Source organism: Myiozetetes cayanensis, unplaced genomic scaffold, assembly GCF_022539395.1.
Source record: "Myiozetetes cayanensis isolate MyiCay16 unplaced genomic scaffold, myiCay2020 scf1, whole genome shotgun sequence".
In the NCBI taxonomy this organism is placed as follows: Eukaryota; Metazoa; Chordata; class Aves; order Passeriformes; family Tyrannidae; genus Myiozetetes; species Myiozetetes cayanensis.
Window position 1 is genome coordinate 134,922,453 of NW_026086604.1, and position 17,368 is coordinate 134,939,820.

The 17,368-nt window shown below is 39.7% G+C and overlaps 1 protein-coding gene across 4 annotated transcripts in view; it reads left to right on the forward strand.

Annotated features, from left to right (window-relative positions):
* Positions 1–421: 421 nt before the first annotated feature.
* Positions 422–17,368, forward strand: part of ACBD5 (acyl-CoA binding domain containing 5) — a 30,603-nt gene continuing 13,656 nt past the window's right edge. The window contains exons 1-6 of one of the 4 annotated variants that reach the window (XM_050308422.1): positions 422–481; positions 642–777; positions 1,995–2,115; positions 3,574–3,646; positions 7,386–7,497; positions 7,626–7,658. In XM_050308422.1, coding sequence (XP_050164379.1) covers positions 702–777; positions 1,995–2,115; positions 3,574–3,646; positions 7,386–7,497; positions 7,626–7,658 — 415 coding nt within the window. In that variant the 5' untranslated portion in view covers positions 422–481; positions 642–701. Of the gene's footprint in view, positions 482–570; positions 778–1,994; positions 2,116–3,573; positions 3,647–7,385; positions 7,498–7,625; positions 7,659–17,368 lie in introns of those variants that run through there. The other 3 variants (XM_050308438.1, XM_050308445.1, XM_050308430.1) reach the window with 3 other exon arrangements.

The following is a 17,368-nucleotide window of genomic DNA, read 5'->3' on the forward strand; positions in this document are numbered from 1 at the left end:
GCCGAGCTAGCTGGTGGTACTGAGCTGGTATTCACCCCCAACTCTGGATACCATGGAAATAGTTGCTCCCTGGGTTCTAGGTTTTTAAACTCTCATGCCTAAAATTTTAATTTAAATAGAAGTCATTAAACCTATTTAAAAAATAGCGGTAATTTAGGTGAATTGTGTGAATAGGTGTGGGTATGAGGATGGCTGTGAGGAGGGGAGGCAGCAGCACAGCAAACTGCCAGGGTGGTGGGCGGTGGATCTCCTGAGGATAACTGAGGTCCGTAAAACGGCTGGAGTATGGCATGGATTGAAATTTTCATGTGTTGTAGCTATACAAGCAGAAGGGAGAACGGGGAGCAAGAGGAAGACGATGTAGACACACAGAAACTACGTTTCCCGGCGTGCCCCCGCGGCCCCGGGGCGGTGCGGGAGGAGGGCAGGGCAGGGAGCCGCTCCGGGAGACAGAACATGGGCGCCTGAGGCCGGGGCGGAGGTAGGGCGGGCTGAGCGCGGGGCCGGGCGGGGGTGCGGGGCGAGGCCGGTCCGAGGGGCTGGGCGGGCTGTGCCCGGCCCCGCCGGAGGGGAGGGGGCGGGGATCGGGGCCAGGGCCGGGTGGGTACGGCCCGGCGGCTCCCGGCACCGCTCCCGTGCAGGCGGCTGCGGCGAAGGACGCGGCCCGGCAGCCGAGCAGGAGGCGGCGAGGGACCGGGGCCATGGCGGAGACCGGCTCCGTGCACGCCACCAGGTTCGAGGCGGCCGTGAAGGTGATCCAGAGCCTGCCCAAAAATGGTGAGTGCGGCGCGGGGGGGCGGCCTGGCGGCAGCGGCGCCATCGGGGCCGGGCGGGCACCGGGAGCGGGCAGGGCCCGGCTGTGCCCGCGGCCTCCGGGGCGCTCCGGGCGGCGGGGCCGCGCCGGGCCGGGCGCTGTCAGAGCCGGCGGCCGGAGAACCGCTGGAAGCCTCGGCGTCAGTGCCGTGCTCCGCCTCTCCCGGGGAAACGCCGGCTCGGGGGCTTCCGAGCTCCTCAGCTGAGCGCATGGACGGCAGTGCCTGTCAGCTCCTCGCGATTTCAGCCCCCCTGAAAACTTGACGTTGGTTTGACGGAGCTGTTACCGTGCGTTCCCTCTGCTGAAAGAGTTAACAGAACGGAAAAGCAAAAAAAAAAAATAATATCAATCAACCAACCAACCAAAAAAAGAAACAAAAACCCCAAAATCAGAACATATTTTTTTTGTAAGAATAGTGATAATAATTAAAAAAGTTGGTTTTTGCATACATCATTACTTACATTTCTATAAGTAAAACTGGATTTTTTTTTAGGTACTAAGATAAAGACCACTGTAAACTTCTCCTAATGATTAGAATTGAACCTCAAAGTATTTGATTTGATGGGTTGGCTAAGAATTTTCCAGGCCAGCTGTTAGAGTTTTGTATTTATATTTTCTACCTCTAAAAAAGTGTGTTCGCAGAGGAAGAAAAGAAAACCAAATCAGGAGGTACGGTGAAACTGTTACTGAAAGTGCTGTCAAATACCCAAAGTAAACAAAAACACTGCAGAAGGGTATGTTTTGGGTTCATTGTGTTTAGTTTGGTTATTTTTTTTAAGTTCTGGAGTTTCTCAATAAGTTTGTAACAGCAAAGTGACTAGCAAGGTACTTTCTTTACTGGGGACTAAACCTGTCCCTTTAAACTGAGTGAAAGGACACTGCTTTACGTTACTTATTACCTCTTTTTTTTTATTCTAGTCGTGGAGTTTGACCTTAGGAGTAGTAAAGGTTATAGTCCCTCAAACTCAATCTGAAACTCCCTGTTTGTGAAGTAAATATTTTCAGTGGTGCTGGTTCATGGTAGATGAGGTGAAGATGTTCTGTGTTGACTTAAATTGTACTGCTGTGAATCGCTCTGTAATAAACTGCAGGCTGTTTCCTCACAGAAACGCTAAGCTTGTAAAATACTTGTTAATATTCTTGATGGCAATTTAATTGTGTTTTAAAATGCTTTCACTAGGTTCATTCCAGCCAACGAATGAAATGATGCTCAAGTTCTATAGCTTTTATAAGCAAGCAACCCAAGGACCCTGTAACATTCCACGACCTGGATTTTGGGATCCCATTGGTAGATATAAATGGTAACTTTTCATGAGTTGTTATTTTGTGTTTTTTTAATGCATGGAGTGGAGGTGCTTAGAAGAGTGGCACCTGGAGGCAGAGTTTAGTGAGTTTCTTTCTTAAAAGAAAGAACATTTACAACCTTTAATGCTTGAATTAATTTTCTGTTGTATTCCAACTTCCTAGCTCAGATAATTTATAGCTTCTCAGAGTTGCAGGTGGAAACATTCCCTTGGTTCTGCAGGTGGGCAGGTTTTTCTTGGGCAGCCACCATCATGGTACCTCAGCAGTGTTTATCTCATGTTGTAAGATGAAATTATAGGTGCTCTGCAGAATGAGTGATGTGGATGAGTGCCTGGAGTTATTCCTTCTCGAATTTTCATGTATGGTGTGAGCCTGAAGTAAATAAGAGCTCATTGGTAGCCACTGATACAGCTCAAGCTCTTGGGGAAAGGTTGCATTTATGTGTCTTTCTGTTTTGCCTGCTCAGTGGCAGGGCTCCCCCCTGTCTGTATTTTCCTTGCTCTGGGAAGACTTCTGATTCACCAAATTGCTGTTCTCTTTGAAAAGCCAGTGTGAATGTGTTGTTTATTATATTTTAATGATTATTTGTCCTGAAGAATAAGTATTATCACTGTCTTTGTGGTCATGGTGGACTTGGGATCTGTGAAATGATTCCTCTTTTTTTTTTTATTCCTTCCTCTTCGGGTTCCCCAGGTTAGGGTGTAGGGATGTCTTTGCAGAGGACTAGGGCAGTAAGCTTCCACCCACCTGGCTGGTTGTAGCTGGAATGTAAACCACCAACCTTGGTGTTTTTCTGTAAGTGGGGCAGATACTCTGGGATGTCAAATCATGTGCAAGACTGAGGAAATGTTTTATTGCAGTCTGTGTTCTGACAGATTCCTTGTGCAATACTGATAAATTTGGTTGCAGTTTTCTGTCTAGCAGAGTTGGAGAGGGGAAGATTGTATTTAGGTCGTAAGTAGCTGCTGTGGTAACTGAGGGTGATGGTTAACACTACTTGCCTCCTAGGCTGATGTGTCTTTCCCTAATTGCTAAGCTCAGAAAGGAAAGATTTTTGCTGTAGCCTGTTCTGACTTGGTAACAGCTGTTTATAAATGCTGGCTGAAGTGTCTGTGCCTGGTATTTTTGTATAGCAGAGTCTCAGACTCAGTCAAAAGGGAAATGTCCGTGTCTCATATCTGGGCTTGATAACTTTCTGTGTACAAGATCATAGCTAGTCAGGGGAGAATTCTTTGGTCCCCACACTTTTCAGTTTGTTTCTTTATTGGTGTACCACTGTGTAACTATCATAGCAACTTTTATATTTATACTTTAAAAAAAATGTGAATTGTTCTTGCATTTTATTTGTATCAGAGAAACTTTGAGCATTACGTAACTGACCTACTTAAGGCAGGCTGAAAAAAAATCCAGTATGCCCTGAAGATGCTGAAGGTGTATGTGCCTTTCTTTCCTAGGGATGCTTGGAGTGCCTTGGGAAACATGTCCAAAGAAGAAGCCATGATAGCCTATGTTGAAGAAATGAAAAAGGTAAGTTTACTGATGAGTAGAAGGGATCTTCTAAAGTGTTCCAGAAATAAATTATGGAACGTGAAGCAGTTCTTGCTGACTACTGTTGTCAAAGTTTCAAATGAGTTATCCCCCGTGTGAACTGTTAATTTCAGTATTGTGCTGTTTGGCCCATAGGGAGAAGAAAATTTTGTAGCTTTAGAACAAACTACATAATTTATGTTGTTTTCAGAGAAGCAGGAGAGCTCTTGCTTATATGAAACTTAAATGACAGTGGTAAAGAAAGTGAATTATTGAAATCATGGTAAAAGGGGCAGTGGGGAAAAGAGTGAAACCTAAAGTACGACAGAAGAAAAGCTGTACTGCAAACTGCAGTACATTTCTTAGAGGTGGGAGATCCTTATCCTGAAAAGGAGAATAAAACAACTCTCCAGAAGGTCTTCAGGAGCAAAAGTCTCACTCTCATGTCTGGAGACAAGATTATAATCAAATATATAAATGTAATAATCTTTGATTTCTCAGAAAGAATTCATCAACCTGAATATTCTGTACTTGTCATGAAAATATTTCTTGTATATTATAGTTGCAGTCAAACAGTTGGCATTGAGTAATGTGCTCTGTTTTGGAATAGATGTGCAACCTGTAAACAGTCATAGTTACTATATTAAGCAGGAATTGCAGCATTAACTAAACAGAGTTAAAGTTTCTTGTCTTAATAAGTAACTGTTTTCACTGCAGCTTATTCACTGAAGCTTTTCTACGTGGCTTTTCCAGTTAAAACATTATTTGCTGTCAATCTGGATAAAAGTGTAATTGTAATCTATTATTATAATGAGGTGAGGATCGAGGGGAGAAAATCTAAGTTCTGTTCTGAATACAGTTGCTTTTTTCCAATGCCACTATGTCTACCTCGAACTCTTAACCTTTTCAATGATTGATACAACAAAAACCTTTATTAGGCAAGGAGCTGGAGTCTGATTTACTGGTCTTTTTCCTGTCTGTAATTTTGGTAATTTAGGTCCTGCTGGTATTACTGTGTCTGCTTTAAAATGAAAAATAAGCAACTCCAGAAAACATAGAGGGCCAAATACGGTTTGATTAAACCTTACTAAATTGTAATAATACCTCTTAAATGTGTGCCACAAAGTTTAGTGCTTTATATCAAATCTTGGATCCAAAATGTGTTAACACTTCAGTAGACTACCTTGTGGTTTTTTTCAGCGCAGTAACTGCTTTGGTCAGGACACTAAAACTAAGTGAAACTGCAGTATTTGTTCTAAAAAAACTCTAGTGAGCCTCCTTTGAGGAGATCTGCTTACTTGACCCTAATGAAGCACAAATATTCTGCCTCTCTATGGTTTACAAGTAGGGATTGGAGAGCAAAATGACTTCCTGCCTTGCTCAGCTTTGAAACTGGGGAATCTGTTTACCCTGCTTTGGTGCTGTATCAGCTCTCACATTTGAAATACTAGCTTCAGCTTTTCCAACCCAATTGATTCTACTTGAAATGTCAGTGGAAGTGCATTTCAGATGGATCCACTGGGTTGTTCTATCAGCACATACTGCACTAATCCTTGTGCTCTGACTGTGGGCAGTCTGCTGTTGCAGCACAGGTATCCGTGTCTAAGGGGGCAAAAAACCACTTGTACACTGATATCACAGGACTGTGTTTAAGGGTGTATAAAATTGCCATGTTCCCCCAGCCCCTGGGACATGTCCCTAGCATTAGGGCGTTGTGTTTGGGCTATGCATACATCAGATGACCGTGTCACAAGAGGCTTTTATTCTAAACTTGTCTGTTGGGGTTTTTTTGCCTCACTTAATGTGGTAGCCTTGAAAATTACAGATGTTGAGGAGTGTGTCTGGATGAGGTTTTGCAGAGCTGATGAGAGATGAACAAATGTCTTCTTTCTAGTTAAAGTAAACAAAATGCACCTGAGCTCAGATTCAAGGTTTATTTACATTTCAAGTAGCATTTCTGAAATTTTATATTGCAGTACTGTTGAAACTAACTTATTTACACTTCATATATATTGTTTTGTTATATATTAGAAATAAGTGATATCCTAGCATGAAGAATTATTAACTTTATGGTGCTTCTAATTTAAAACATGAATCTTTATATGTGAGTTGTCTGATACAGAAAGAAAACAGTAATTCAGGATACATAAAACTTATTTTGCACTTTCAAATTTTGAGATTGCTTATTATGCCTAGTGCCTCTATAAGCAAGCATTTGATTTTGTTTATGGAAGTACTTGCTCTTTTCATACTCACATAAAAGCAGTCAGTTAGAAAAGATTCTAAGAACTGCTCCACGTAGCATAGAGGATATTGAGGTCTGCTTAGAATAGATGGAGAGCAGTCGTGCGCAGACATTGTAGAAATGCTTGTGTGAAGGAGTTTACAGAGCTGACTCTAGAAGTAAACACATAACAAATACAGCTCTTTTATTCTAGAATGGGCTTCTGGTTTCTCTCAATGTTATTGAAGTAAAAAAAGTAATCACAAACCTGTTCTATTTCTGCTTCATATCCAGCTCTGTGTCGGAGTATTTCTCCCTAACAAACACGGAATGAATTACATACACTGAATAGATCAGAGAAGTGGCAACGAAACAGCAGTTTGATAGGACTGTTGTCTCTTGGTATCCTTAATTGGTTTGCAAGTGATGACTTTTTACATGATTGTCTGCCTGGAGCTCCTGCTTTGTGAAATAATGCCACAACTTTTGCTCCTACTGCTTAGTGGTGTGCTTGGTGCTTTTGAGCAGCATGTTCTGTGGCAACTTGTACCTTCATCTCTTGCTTTCTTGGTGCTCTTCTGGAGGCGGAGGTGCCCCATAGCTGTTAGTTTTGCTTCAACCTCAATTTTTTTCCTATAGCTATTGAAGCTATAGCTATTGAAGCTATAGGAATTTTAAAATATAATAACTAAAAAAGTAGAGGGTGAAGGAGGAACAAAGCTACTGACAAAAAGCTTGGTTGAAAGGACCTTAAACTAGACAAAAATATTATGTGCTTTTAAAATAGTATTCAATTATTGAATCTCTTCTGTTTAATCTATTTTAGATTTAAGATTTTTACATTCCTATCAGATGATCAAAGGTATTATTTTTGTAACTTAAAATGAAGAAATGCTCCAAATTACTTCAAGAGCAGAACTTGGATTTAGTTTGTTCTTCTTCTAAGTGTGTCTTTGTCTTGTCCCAGTTTTGTTGTATTGTGTCCATTTTTATGTTTGGGTTTAGGTGGACCCAGTAGTATGCTTTTGATCTGCTCCTTACATTCCACTAAAGATGTCAGGATTTGACAATATGAAGAATGCTCTAAGAAAAATAAGTCTTTAGGTTTTATTTTCTCTGTGGAAAGACTTGTCTATAAAATAAATATATCAGATAACAGCAGCCTGTTGAACTTTGAGATGGTTTAGTTTGAAAGTGCTGAAGTAATGGATTCCAAGGTCTACTAATAAATACAGTGCCAAGGCTGTCTTTTAGTGTTGGCAATTGCATTTGCTCTGTTATCTCTTCTTCACCTAAAAAAGTTAATCCAACTAGAAGATTCTTGTTTAGTAATTTAGTTTTATGTTGTTTTCCTGTAATAAAAAAAAAGGTAAAAACCAATCAGAATAACATGTTTAGTGGCTTAGTGAAATGTTGCTGAGCTTTACAATGACCATCAGTTTCTAGAATCAGTTGAAATCAATGAGTCATTGAAATGCTGTTTCATAAGATGCTTCATATTTTGGATTTGTGCAGATTCTTGAGAGTATGCCAATGACGGACAAAGTTGAAGAATTACTTCAAGTAATAGGCCCATTCTATGAAATAGTAGAAGATAAAAAGAACAGAGGATCTGACCTAACCTCAGGTTCGGACAAATAACTTCCTTTGTACTACTAATAATCATAACTCAGTATTTTTGGGGGCTTGTTTTCTGTAAATGATTTTAAAGCTAAATGTTGCATTTTTCTGTTCATTCTTTTTACCATATGGCAGTTCGAATGGAGAAAGTCTCTAAGTATTTGGAAGGTAGGAATAATAAATTATATGTAAATCCATCGTTTCCATTGTTTTGGTGCTGTAGTAACTTCCTGCTAACACTTGTGACTTCTGGGCTTGCCATGTCGTTAGTCTGGGCTTTGTTTTATTTTAGACCCAGGTGATTTTATTTTAGACCCAGGTGATTAGACCCAGAGGAAGCTGCATGTATAGTCCTTGTCTACAGGCTTTTTGAGCTGCTGAAGGAGCCCTCTTCCTGAAAAACAGGAGAATATTTAAAACAAAATAACTCTCCCAACCAAATCTAGTTTCTGCCTTTCCATTAAGAAAAGGAAGAAATAACATGTACTGCTACATTCTGATGTTGCTGTGGATTATCAAACTAAATGCAGTTCTGGTAATCCACTTTTGTCATCTGATTTAAAATTGAAAGAAATCCACAATCAAAACCCATGCTTTTTTAATCAAGACTACTCTAATACATACAAGTTTTCTGAGGCTCAAGTTTATGAAGGGGATATTTAAACATTTTAAGTTCTGACAAGTGGCAAACCTAGTGGTGTCACAACTGCATAAAAATCAGTGTGGTGATTTTTATTTAGCAATACCATTGTGAGAATGTTTTGACCATAACAATTATGATGTTACAGGTAATGTGTTCATAAGGTTGTCATGTAAGGCCTACACTTGTTTAAATCTGGCTTAAAATTACATTTAAAAACTGAATTGCAACAGGTTGAAACTTGAAACAGTTTATATAAAAACATTGCACAAATAAACTATTTTAATGTGTTTAAGAACAGGAGTCACCTAGTTAAGTTGCCTTTTGTATATAGCTTTTTTCCTCCTTTCTTGAAGGAACATAGTTTTGGTCTCAAGTCTCAGAGAAACAGAAATAATTTTTCATTGTTTTGGGGGAAAGGTAATGGTAGAAGTTTTTAAATGGCCATTTTGAAAGTGGTGTAACTTTTTTCTCAATTTAAAGTTGTGTATACTTCATGTGTGGGAGGTAATAAGTTTACCTGACAGCTGGATTGATGGGCAGGTTGTAAGAGTATCAGTAGATTCAGGTCAGTGATCTGTGTAATAAGGATTTACTTAGACTTGGTGTCTATGGCACAGTGCCAGAAGTCACATCTTAAAAGAAGTGGCTTTTCTAGGCACATAGAGAATCATGGAAGTTAAACTGTTCCATAACAAATCTACCATACTTGTCTTTTAAAGAAGGAGCTTAAATGTAAGGCAGTGTAAGTTAAAAAGAATAGAAAATTTCAGCTCTGCCTTGTTCTGTCATCATTGCAATAAGTCTGCTGATATGTTGTTATTCATACCGTTTAAAGCTGCAACATCTGATGATGCCACAATAAATTGAGAGAATTTTCACAGAGTCCTTTGTATGTTATAACTGTACTATTGCATTTCTTTGGTGCTCCTGCCACTTCCCTGATTAAAAGTGAAGCTAGAAATAATTATTATTTTTTACAGTACAGATATAAAAATATTTCACAGAAGTATGGAGGCATGTATACCTTCAGTCTTCTAGATAGACACTAAAGATAGAACCAGTGTACCCAAGTCTTTGTTTGAGATGGTGTAGACACCGGGGACAATACTGATAAAAATTGATACATGGTTGTGTTTTGATTGTGTGAGTTCCTCTGGTCCTGTTTCTTTCCCTACTCCCAAGCCCCCATTCTCTGTAACTTCTGTTGCGGAAGATGTTTTTTCACGGGCAGGCAATTGGTATGTTCTGGAAACTGGGACCCTTCTTTTGACTGTCTTGCTTCATATTGCACCCCCATCATCTGGTCCATTCTGTTTTGAGTTCGCTTTCCATCCTTCCATCAAACTTTAATCTTTAGCAGATCATTATCTTGTTTAAGAATTGCATACCACTACCTCAAAATCAACAGTTTCTTGAATTAGTGAAAGAGATTGTCTTGAAGTTCAGTATATATCTGCTATGGATGGTGTATCATCTCTATCAGATTGGCCTCAACAGAAAAGTGTAACCTTTTAAAGTTGAATTTCCACTCCTTAATGTTTCATTGAGAATATTAAATACAAACCATTGAAATGCTGTCTTCTGGAATCAATAGAGCTCATGCCTCTTTATTAAAGATCACTAAAGCCTGATATGCCAGCATTAAAGTGACTTGTAACATCTACTTGAAAACAAGGACAAATTTACCAGATCTAGACTTGAATGAGTTGGTAAAGAAGGGAAAATAGAGAATTCCCTCCAATAGGCTGAACAAATCTGAGGGTTATTTCAAGAGCATGTAACCTGGGTGGTGGTTGGAAATGTCATCCTGCAGCTGTGTGAGAAGCTTGAGTTCTCTGTAAAGCTGTGTCAGTGGTCTCCTTCTGACAGGTATGAAGTACTTCTGTGCAGAGAAAATTATTGGTGAATTATTTTCAGATACATGAAATACTGGACATCAAAGAAATGGGCCCCTAGCTGTCATAGCACTGCAGAAAAGAAGAGGTAACTCTTGCAGTATTAGAGGGACCTTTTGATTGCAGCTGCTGGAAGAATAGAGGGACTGTCACTAAGGTGGACGGTGCTTTAGAAGAGCAACCTTACAACTTTTTGCTCTTGCTAACAAATGCACAAGAAATCTGATGTCCAAGCCAATGCTAAAAAGGCAAAGAAGCTTCAAAATACCATTGCTCAGTAAATTTGATATCTTCAGAATGGGCATTTGAGCTTTCTTACTGTGCTATATCTGAAGAAGCCAAAGATGGGCTAGAATTGTGACCCTAGTGGCCTGATAGTGGGTGAAAATATCAAGAGTTTCAGAGCCAACTCATCCTTCAGAATGTTTCCCTGAGAATGTTTGTGGATGTTTTCTTTTTTCTGGATGTGAGTAAATCCAAAGTGGGGCAAGAAAATCTGTACCTGGCAGGCCCACACTGAGTTAAGGTGTACGAACAACTAAGCAAAATATCTGGAATTTGTTCACAAGGTCTTCAGTAGAATTTTTCTGTGTACTCTTTCTGCTTTGTGACAAGGTATTTAATCTGTTTTAAAATCCTACTTAATAAAGATGACCCTTTGCCTGTATGCTGAGCAGTAGCAGTGTTAGTAAGCCTTTGTGAAGACTAAATGTTCCCTCGAGTAATGACAAGTTATGCACTGCAGAGGCTGTGGAAAGTTGCAGCATTATAATAATCCTAAATTTTGTCATCCTAATGAGTGCTTTTCTTCTGAAAGCTTTGCTCCCAGCTGTGTTGCAGTTGCACCAGATGAAGGCCTGTTGAAGCAAGGTGACTTGTATTGCTGCTTATGCTGGTTTTGGGCAGTGCAGATTGCAGTATAGACTGCTTATGGTAGGAGCCCACTCGGGGCACTGCTTCAGGAGCAGCTTGTTGGGAATGGCAGAAGCTGACCTGGCTCACAGGCAGTTACAGCTGTTAAACAATTTGCTTGGTGTCTTTCTGCATTGGATATGGGAGCTAGGTTTAACAGACAATACTCACTGAGGTCTGTGTGCTTTTAGAACAAGCAAATACATGTAAACATTTGTATTTCAAAGGCAGTAGTTAGTACAGCGCATAGTTCAGCTTTAAAAGCTTAACTATTACTTTCCAGGTAGAAATACTTTTCTTTTAAAACGCAATATATTTTTCAACTGTGTTTCTTTAGATTGCGTATGACTAGTTTATCTTTTCAAATAGTTTTGTTTTCTCAAAGATCACCTCAGGTTATTTTCAGCATCTTTACTTTCTAAAGGAGCATTTGGTGGCACGCTCTTCCTTTACTGTGAAACGCCCTCCTTTTGCTTCATAAATTCACTTTTTTGTGGCTGTTTGTCTTCAAAGGTACTTGTTAAAGAGATTTCCTTCCCTCTCCTTCTGCCTTTCTTTACTAGGATTTTTATGGAACTCAGTGGCTGTGAATCTTAGTCTTTTGTAAAAAGGGGAAAAAGAGCTAAAATTCCTGTTGCTCTGAAACGGCTGTGCTTTAGTAAGTTATGTTAGTGGCTGCACCACAGCCAGGAGGTGCACTAAGGCAGGCTAAGTGTGGGGCAGGAGGGCTGATGGGTGTGTGAGGGTTTTAAAATTCCATCCTTTTAACTTTTTCTCCTCTTCTAGTTTCCAGTGATAAACTAACAGATATAATCAAGGTTACAGATTATATTCAGGAAGGCTAGAGTGAAACTTAGTATACTAATATTTTTGTTAATATCTCAGTAGTGTAACCTTCAAAAGCATCTAGAACATTCTCTTCAGTGTTTGCTGCAGGATAGGATTATTATATAGGATTTAAGGGCTGGGCCAGCAAATGCCAGTCAGTGTAGAGTATCAGTGAGATGTGGATCAGTGTCTCAACAAGCTGTGGCTTGTCCTGTTGCAAAATGTCTGATTCAGGCTTTACACACCAAATCTGAGCCCACTTTGTGACTCACCTTCAAGCTGATGGCTCTATGTGAGTGCTGTCTGTGTTGGAAATTAGGGCAGAGCATCAGTATAGCTCTAAGCCTGAGGATATCAACAGCTTCTTTCTCATGCAGTGATCTATTGCCACAGGGTGAGCAGCAGAGTATCCAAATGTGAAAATGTAAGATTAAAAATTGTTTCTTTCAAAGTGGAGGGAGCTACGAGAAGATTTCTTTCATGAAAAGAAAAGCCTGTCTGTATTGCGTTTCATGCTGAGTTGAATCAGCAGTAACAGTTCTAGTGCATAATTGGTTGTTGAACTTGGATTTTTTTCCTTCCAGCCAGACAAGATTTCCCTGCAAAAGGGAAAATAAGTGTCAAAAGCTCTTCAGGTTTTGAGAATCTAGAAGATGTGTATCCACTTGCTATAAAATGCTGGTGTCTATTTTAGCTGTCTCATAGTTAAGCTCTTGTGACAAGAGAACTGAAATGCAGATTTCCCACAGCTCTCTTCCAGAAAGACAAGCTACAAAGAAGCAGTAGCTGGAGGTATGGGAGGCAGGGGAAGAACAGATGTAGGTAGTTGTATCTTGATTGCTGTCAGAAAAGTTCCCAGTGGAAACAGGCTGGTGTTTCATGTGTAACTTTGTTTAGCAAAAATAATTAATCATAGCCTCTAAGATGTATGGAAAAGCCATTTGTGTTATCTGTGAGGCTGGGTTTGATATGGGCTTTGTAAAAGGCTGTTCAGCTGGTAGGCTTGGAGCAGATGGCAGGAGAATATAATCTTATTTCCTTTTTGTTTGGTTTTTCCTTTGTATAGAGCAAAACAATTTTTGATTCAGGCTACAATGGCTAACTCAGCAATGTTGCTTTGTTTTGTTTTCAAGCATAATTCAGTTTTCTTTATGGGGTTCTGAGTTCACTGTGCTAATGTTTTTTATTTTCTGGGACAAAACTGAAGAATGTAATAATGCTCCTCTCTACTTGCCACGCACAGTGAAATTTCCAAATAATGACTGTATCTCTTCCACACAGAAGAGAGCTTAGCGAGTTCTGCTTGTTCTCCCAGAGGGAAGTAGTACCAGACTTGGGGACATCCTGGATCCTGGGATGATCTTACTATTCTTGCAAGTTACAATAAATATCTAAGAAGCAGCAGTTCCTCATGTCCATCCTCACATGTTGACCAAGGTGTTGACACTAAGCTGGCAAAGCCTGGATCCATTGGTCCTGCTGCACATGCACCATGTAACTGAGCTGCGTGTGCTTGGTGGCCCTGTACTCTGGACATCCGGTGACCTTCATGGAACTACTGCCAGTGCTGGGAATGCCTGTGAAGCAGCTGCTCTTCTCCCTGGCCTTCTCTGTCAGGAAATCCCAGGCAGGTTGTCTCTACTGGCAGAAGGCTCAGGAGCATCAGGGAGGAAGGAAATGTACCTGAGCCAACCCCTAAACTTGGTAACCTTACTTATATGGAACACATTCTGAAAAGTCAAGAGAAAAGGCACTGGTGATATGGATGGAGATGAGAAACTCCTTAGATACTGAAAAGTATCAAAGTCTAGGATAACTAGTCAGTAATCCTAAATACTGTAATTGCAAGTTCATATAAATGTCTGAGAAGTTGCTGTTGTCTGTGTTTGTTCTTACCCACAAACTGTTATTTTTGTTTATTAATGGTAAATAAAGACATGAGTATTGTTGATTAAATTGTATTATTAAATACACTGGCATCTCTTTGAGAGTAACAGCTTGAAAAGCACATAAGCAGAGAGAGGAATGCTGACAAAACAAGGCTGTAGTCTGTTGGAGTATATTAAAAAAAATAAAAAGGAGGATAGGCCTAATTTTCTTAGGAAGAGCTGTCTGCCATGATCTGTGTGCTTAGGCAGTACATTTTTTCAGAGAACTTGCATTTAATGCACTTAAAACTGTAGTAGTTAAAGTAAGGAATTTAATATTTTTCTCTCTGTGTTTCTGACAGATCTTCTAAAATCTCTTTTTATTTGTGATGGCAACTTGTTTGAGTACTGTAGAACAGATGTTACAGAGCAGACTGGGCCCCTGGAAATTTTCTTTGTAGTGTCCTATATTAAAAAGAATGGAAGGAAATGAGAGTATAGAAACCCTTGTTCTAGCTGAAGAGCTTATTGCTCCCAGATGCTTGCCTGTGCCCCTCCTCTCTCACTGCAATCACTCCTTTCACTACTTTGATCCATCAGTTTCAAAAATGAGGTGGAGATGTGTGTAACCAAGTGTATTGGAAACAGCAGAACATGGTTGCACAGGCTTGGAATGGAAACAGGGAGCCCGCTTGGGTTGGTAACAAGCATGAAACATCAAGTGGTGATAGCAGGAAAAGAATTTCAGTTACCTGATTATCAAAACAGTTTTATACAGCACATAGGTCTCTTTGAGACTTAACATAAATATTTTGGCAAAGTTTGAGTCTACTTAAACACAGGTGTGCAGGGAGATCCCTGTATAAGGTGATATGGTGGAAAAAGTCCTGAGTAGCTAAGACAGCTGCTATTGAGCAGATAGTAAAGTTGTGATATTTTACAAAAGCACATAATTTTTATTAAACACTGAAGACATACACAGGTAGTTAAATGTTTTATCACGTCTTTCATCTGCTGTTGTAGACTGACTCCTGGTCACTGGTGTTTCCACAGTGTGTGAGAGGCTGTAGAACTTGTGTGAAGATGATACTGTGGTGTACTGGGCTAACCATCAGTACACCTCCAGCAGTGCACGTTAATTTTGTATAAGAATTATATGCCTGTTCAGAAAACAAAAATACAAGGCATTTAAGAAAAACCTGCTAGGCTAGGTTTTCTCTGTAAAATTACCTTCAAGCTGGGGCTGATCCACAGATCCTGAACTCCCATCTGGGTAACAAAAATTGCCTTGGAATATGTGGAGAATTAGAAATCACATACTTATTTCTGAGAAACTTGGCCTCATTATAGAGGTTATTCAGAAGAACTGTGGTGCTGCCTTTAAAGAAATATATTTAGAATGATTCATAGGGAATCTCTTAATAGAGCTGACACAAGAAAATAAACATCTAGTGAAAGCTTGTAGAGAAGCTGCAATGTCTGTTCTTCATATCATTTCCATCTTGCCGTTTTCTTTTGTTAAATCCTTGTTGCTTCTGTTTTCATGTTGTTACTGTTATACAGCTCTTAGTATATAGGATTAAAAAAACTCAAACCCCATGCTCCAGGTTCTTACAGAAGAGAACTCTTTCTATGGCTACAGAGCAGTACAGCTTTGATTTAGAAAACTGTCACAAATCTCACAGTTTGATGCAGGCAGTGAGGTGAAAGTAATAAACCAAGAGGAATTCTACAGTATCTAAACTAGGGCAACAGAAAAAGCTACTAACATTTTGCCTGCAGTTGAAGTGAGTAAATGGAATAAAGGGGTGGGGGCTGGCTAAGTGGGATTAGCAAAACCAAGTAAGGATTTAAAAGCTTGCTTAACTTGTGTCATTCACATTAAGAAGATACGTTCCCTGGGGAACAGCCATTAACCTATCAACAGGGCCAGCAGAAGTCACTACTAGTTGGCTCTCTTTACTCTTTAACTCTGTTCCCCCTGGGATTAGTCATCATATCTGGTTTCGTAGCAGATGCTCAGAGCAACAAGGAGGATGGCAGCAAACTGTGGTTTTACAATGTAGCAAAAGCAACTGGGGATGGACCTGAGGAGGATAGGAGTGCAAGGGTTCCGGGGAAAACCACACCATTAAGTGTGGCATTGCCAGTGGCCAGAATTCTGTACTATGATGTGTTCTTCAGAACCTGCATCAAAGTGGTGCCTCTTTATGGTCTTTAGGAACACTGTTGCTAAGAATGTCTTTGTGGAAGAAATATGATCCTGATGGATTTCAGTTTATTCAGATGTTCCATGGTGTGATATCATAAATCTATAGATACATTCTCTCAGTTCCTCCTCTTTATTTAAATGTATGTGACGTATCGGAAGTTTCCCCAAAGGAATAATCTCCTTACTGAAAGTAAGTGAAGAAAGAACATACTTGAATGTTCAAAGACATTCTCTTCAAAAAGAAAAGAAGTAAATCTTAGAAAGAAGCTTATGGTATATCTGTGGTTTTTTACAGTATCTTTGGTAGGGTGAAGAGCTTTGCAGTTTTAATTCGCCTTTCTTCACGGCCCAGTGTTCCTCCTAGTCTTGTCTTTCCTGTTTACTCCCACGGCTGGGTAGGACACATAGATTATTGTGTCCCCACCCCCTTGTTGTTCAAAGGGAAGGGTGATTTGTGCCTTCCCATGCCAAGGGAGCTGTGTCTGTGCTTAATGCTCATGCTGTGAGGACAGAATTGCTGCCTTATCCTTCTCATGTTGCTGCTTTTCACAAAAACATCTCAAGAACTGGGATTCACAATTAATGAAACATGCTTGTGAGAAAAACTGGCAATATGTTGGGATTTCAATTTTGTGAAACAAATTTCATTGCAAATAAAATGTTCTTCAGTGAGGAGAAAATGGCAGGTGATTGCTTATATTCTCATAGTTGACAGGGTGAACACTTGCTTTCCAATTCTCTTTTTATAATAAAGAAGTGGGTTTTTTAATCTTCAGATAAGAGTTGGATTACATCAATCCAAAACAGTGATGCAGGGTGTCCACAGAAACCTTACCTTGCAACAAAACTAAGGTGAACATAATATTTAACATATTCGTTATTACTATACAGTAAGTTATTTTGCATTTTTACTTTTTTAAAGTGCTGTGGATAAGCTTGGAAATGAGAGGAATGTGGGAAGGCTCTTCACTGGGAGCTTAAAGCAGAAAAACCCCTTAGCTCTAAATTACCATGCAGCAAAGAAAGTAGTGAAACTGGTTTGGCAACTCCAGTATAATTGGATATCATTTTGCTGTTTAATGTTAAGCCTAAATATAAGAATTAATCTCTCAGTGTTCTGACAAGGGAATGTAGAAATTATGCAAATGAAATGCTGTGGTGACAATTTAAACAGTCAGATTTCAGCCTTGGAGTCAACATGTAAATTGTGTGAGTGTCTTACAGAAACAGCTCCCTCTTTGTACCTTGATCGCTCTGTCCTAACACAGGAGGCTTAAATGATCATCAGGATGTGTTTAACCATATCTGTTTTACCAGAGGTGCTAGAATTGTCCTTTGTATACTCCGTATTTTTAAAGAATTGTTACCTTGCAATTCTTCATACAGTCAGAGTGATCCTTGTTGTTTGTGATCCTTGGAGTGATCCAAAATGTGGCAAGCAAGGATGTAGCAGTTACTTTGTCTATTTCAAAATTTATTTTTTAAAATATTTACGAAAAAATGCTCAGTATATATATTAG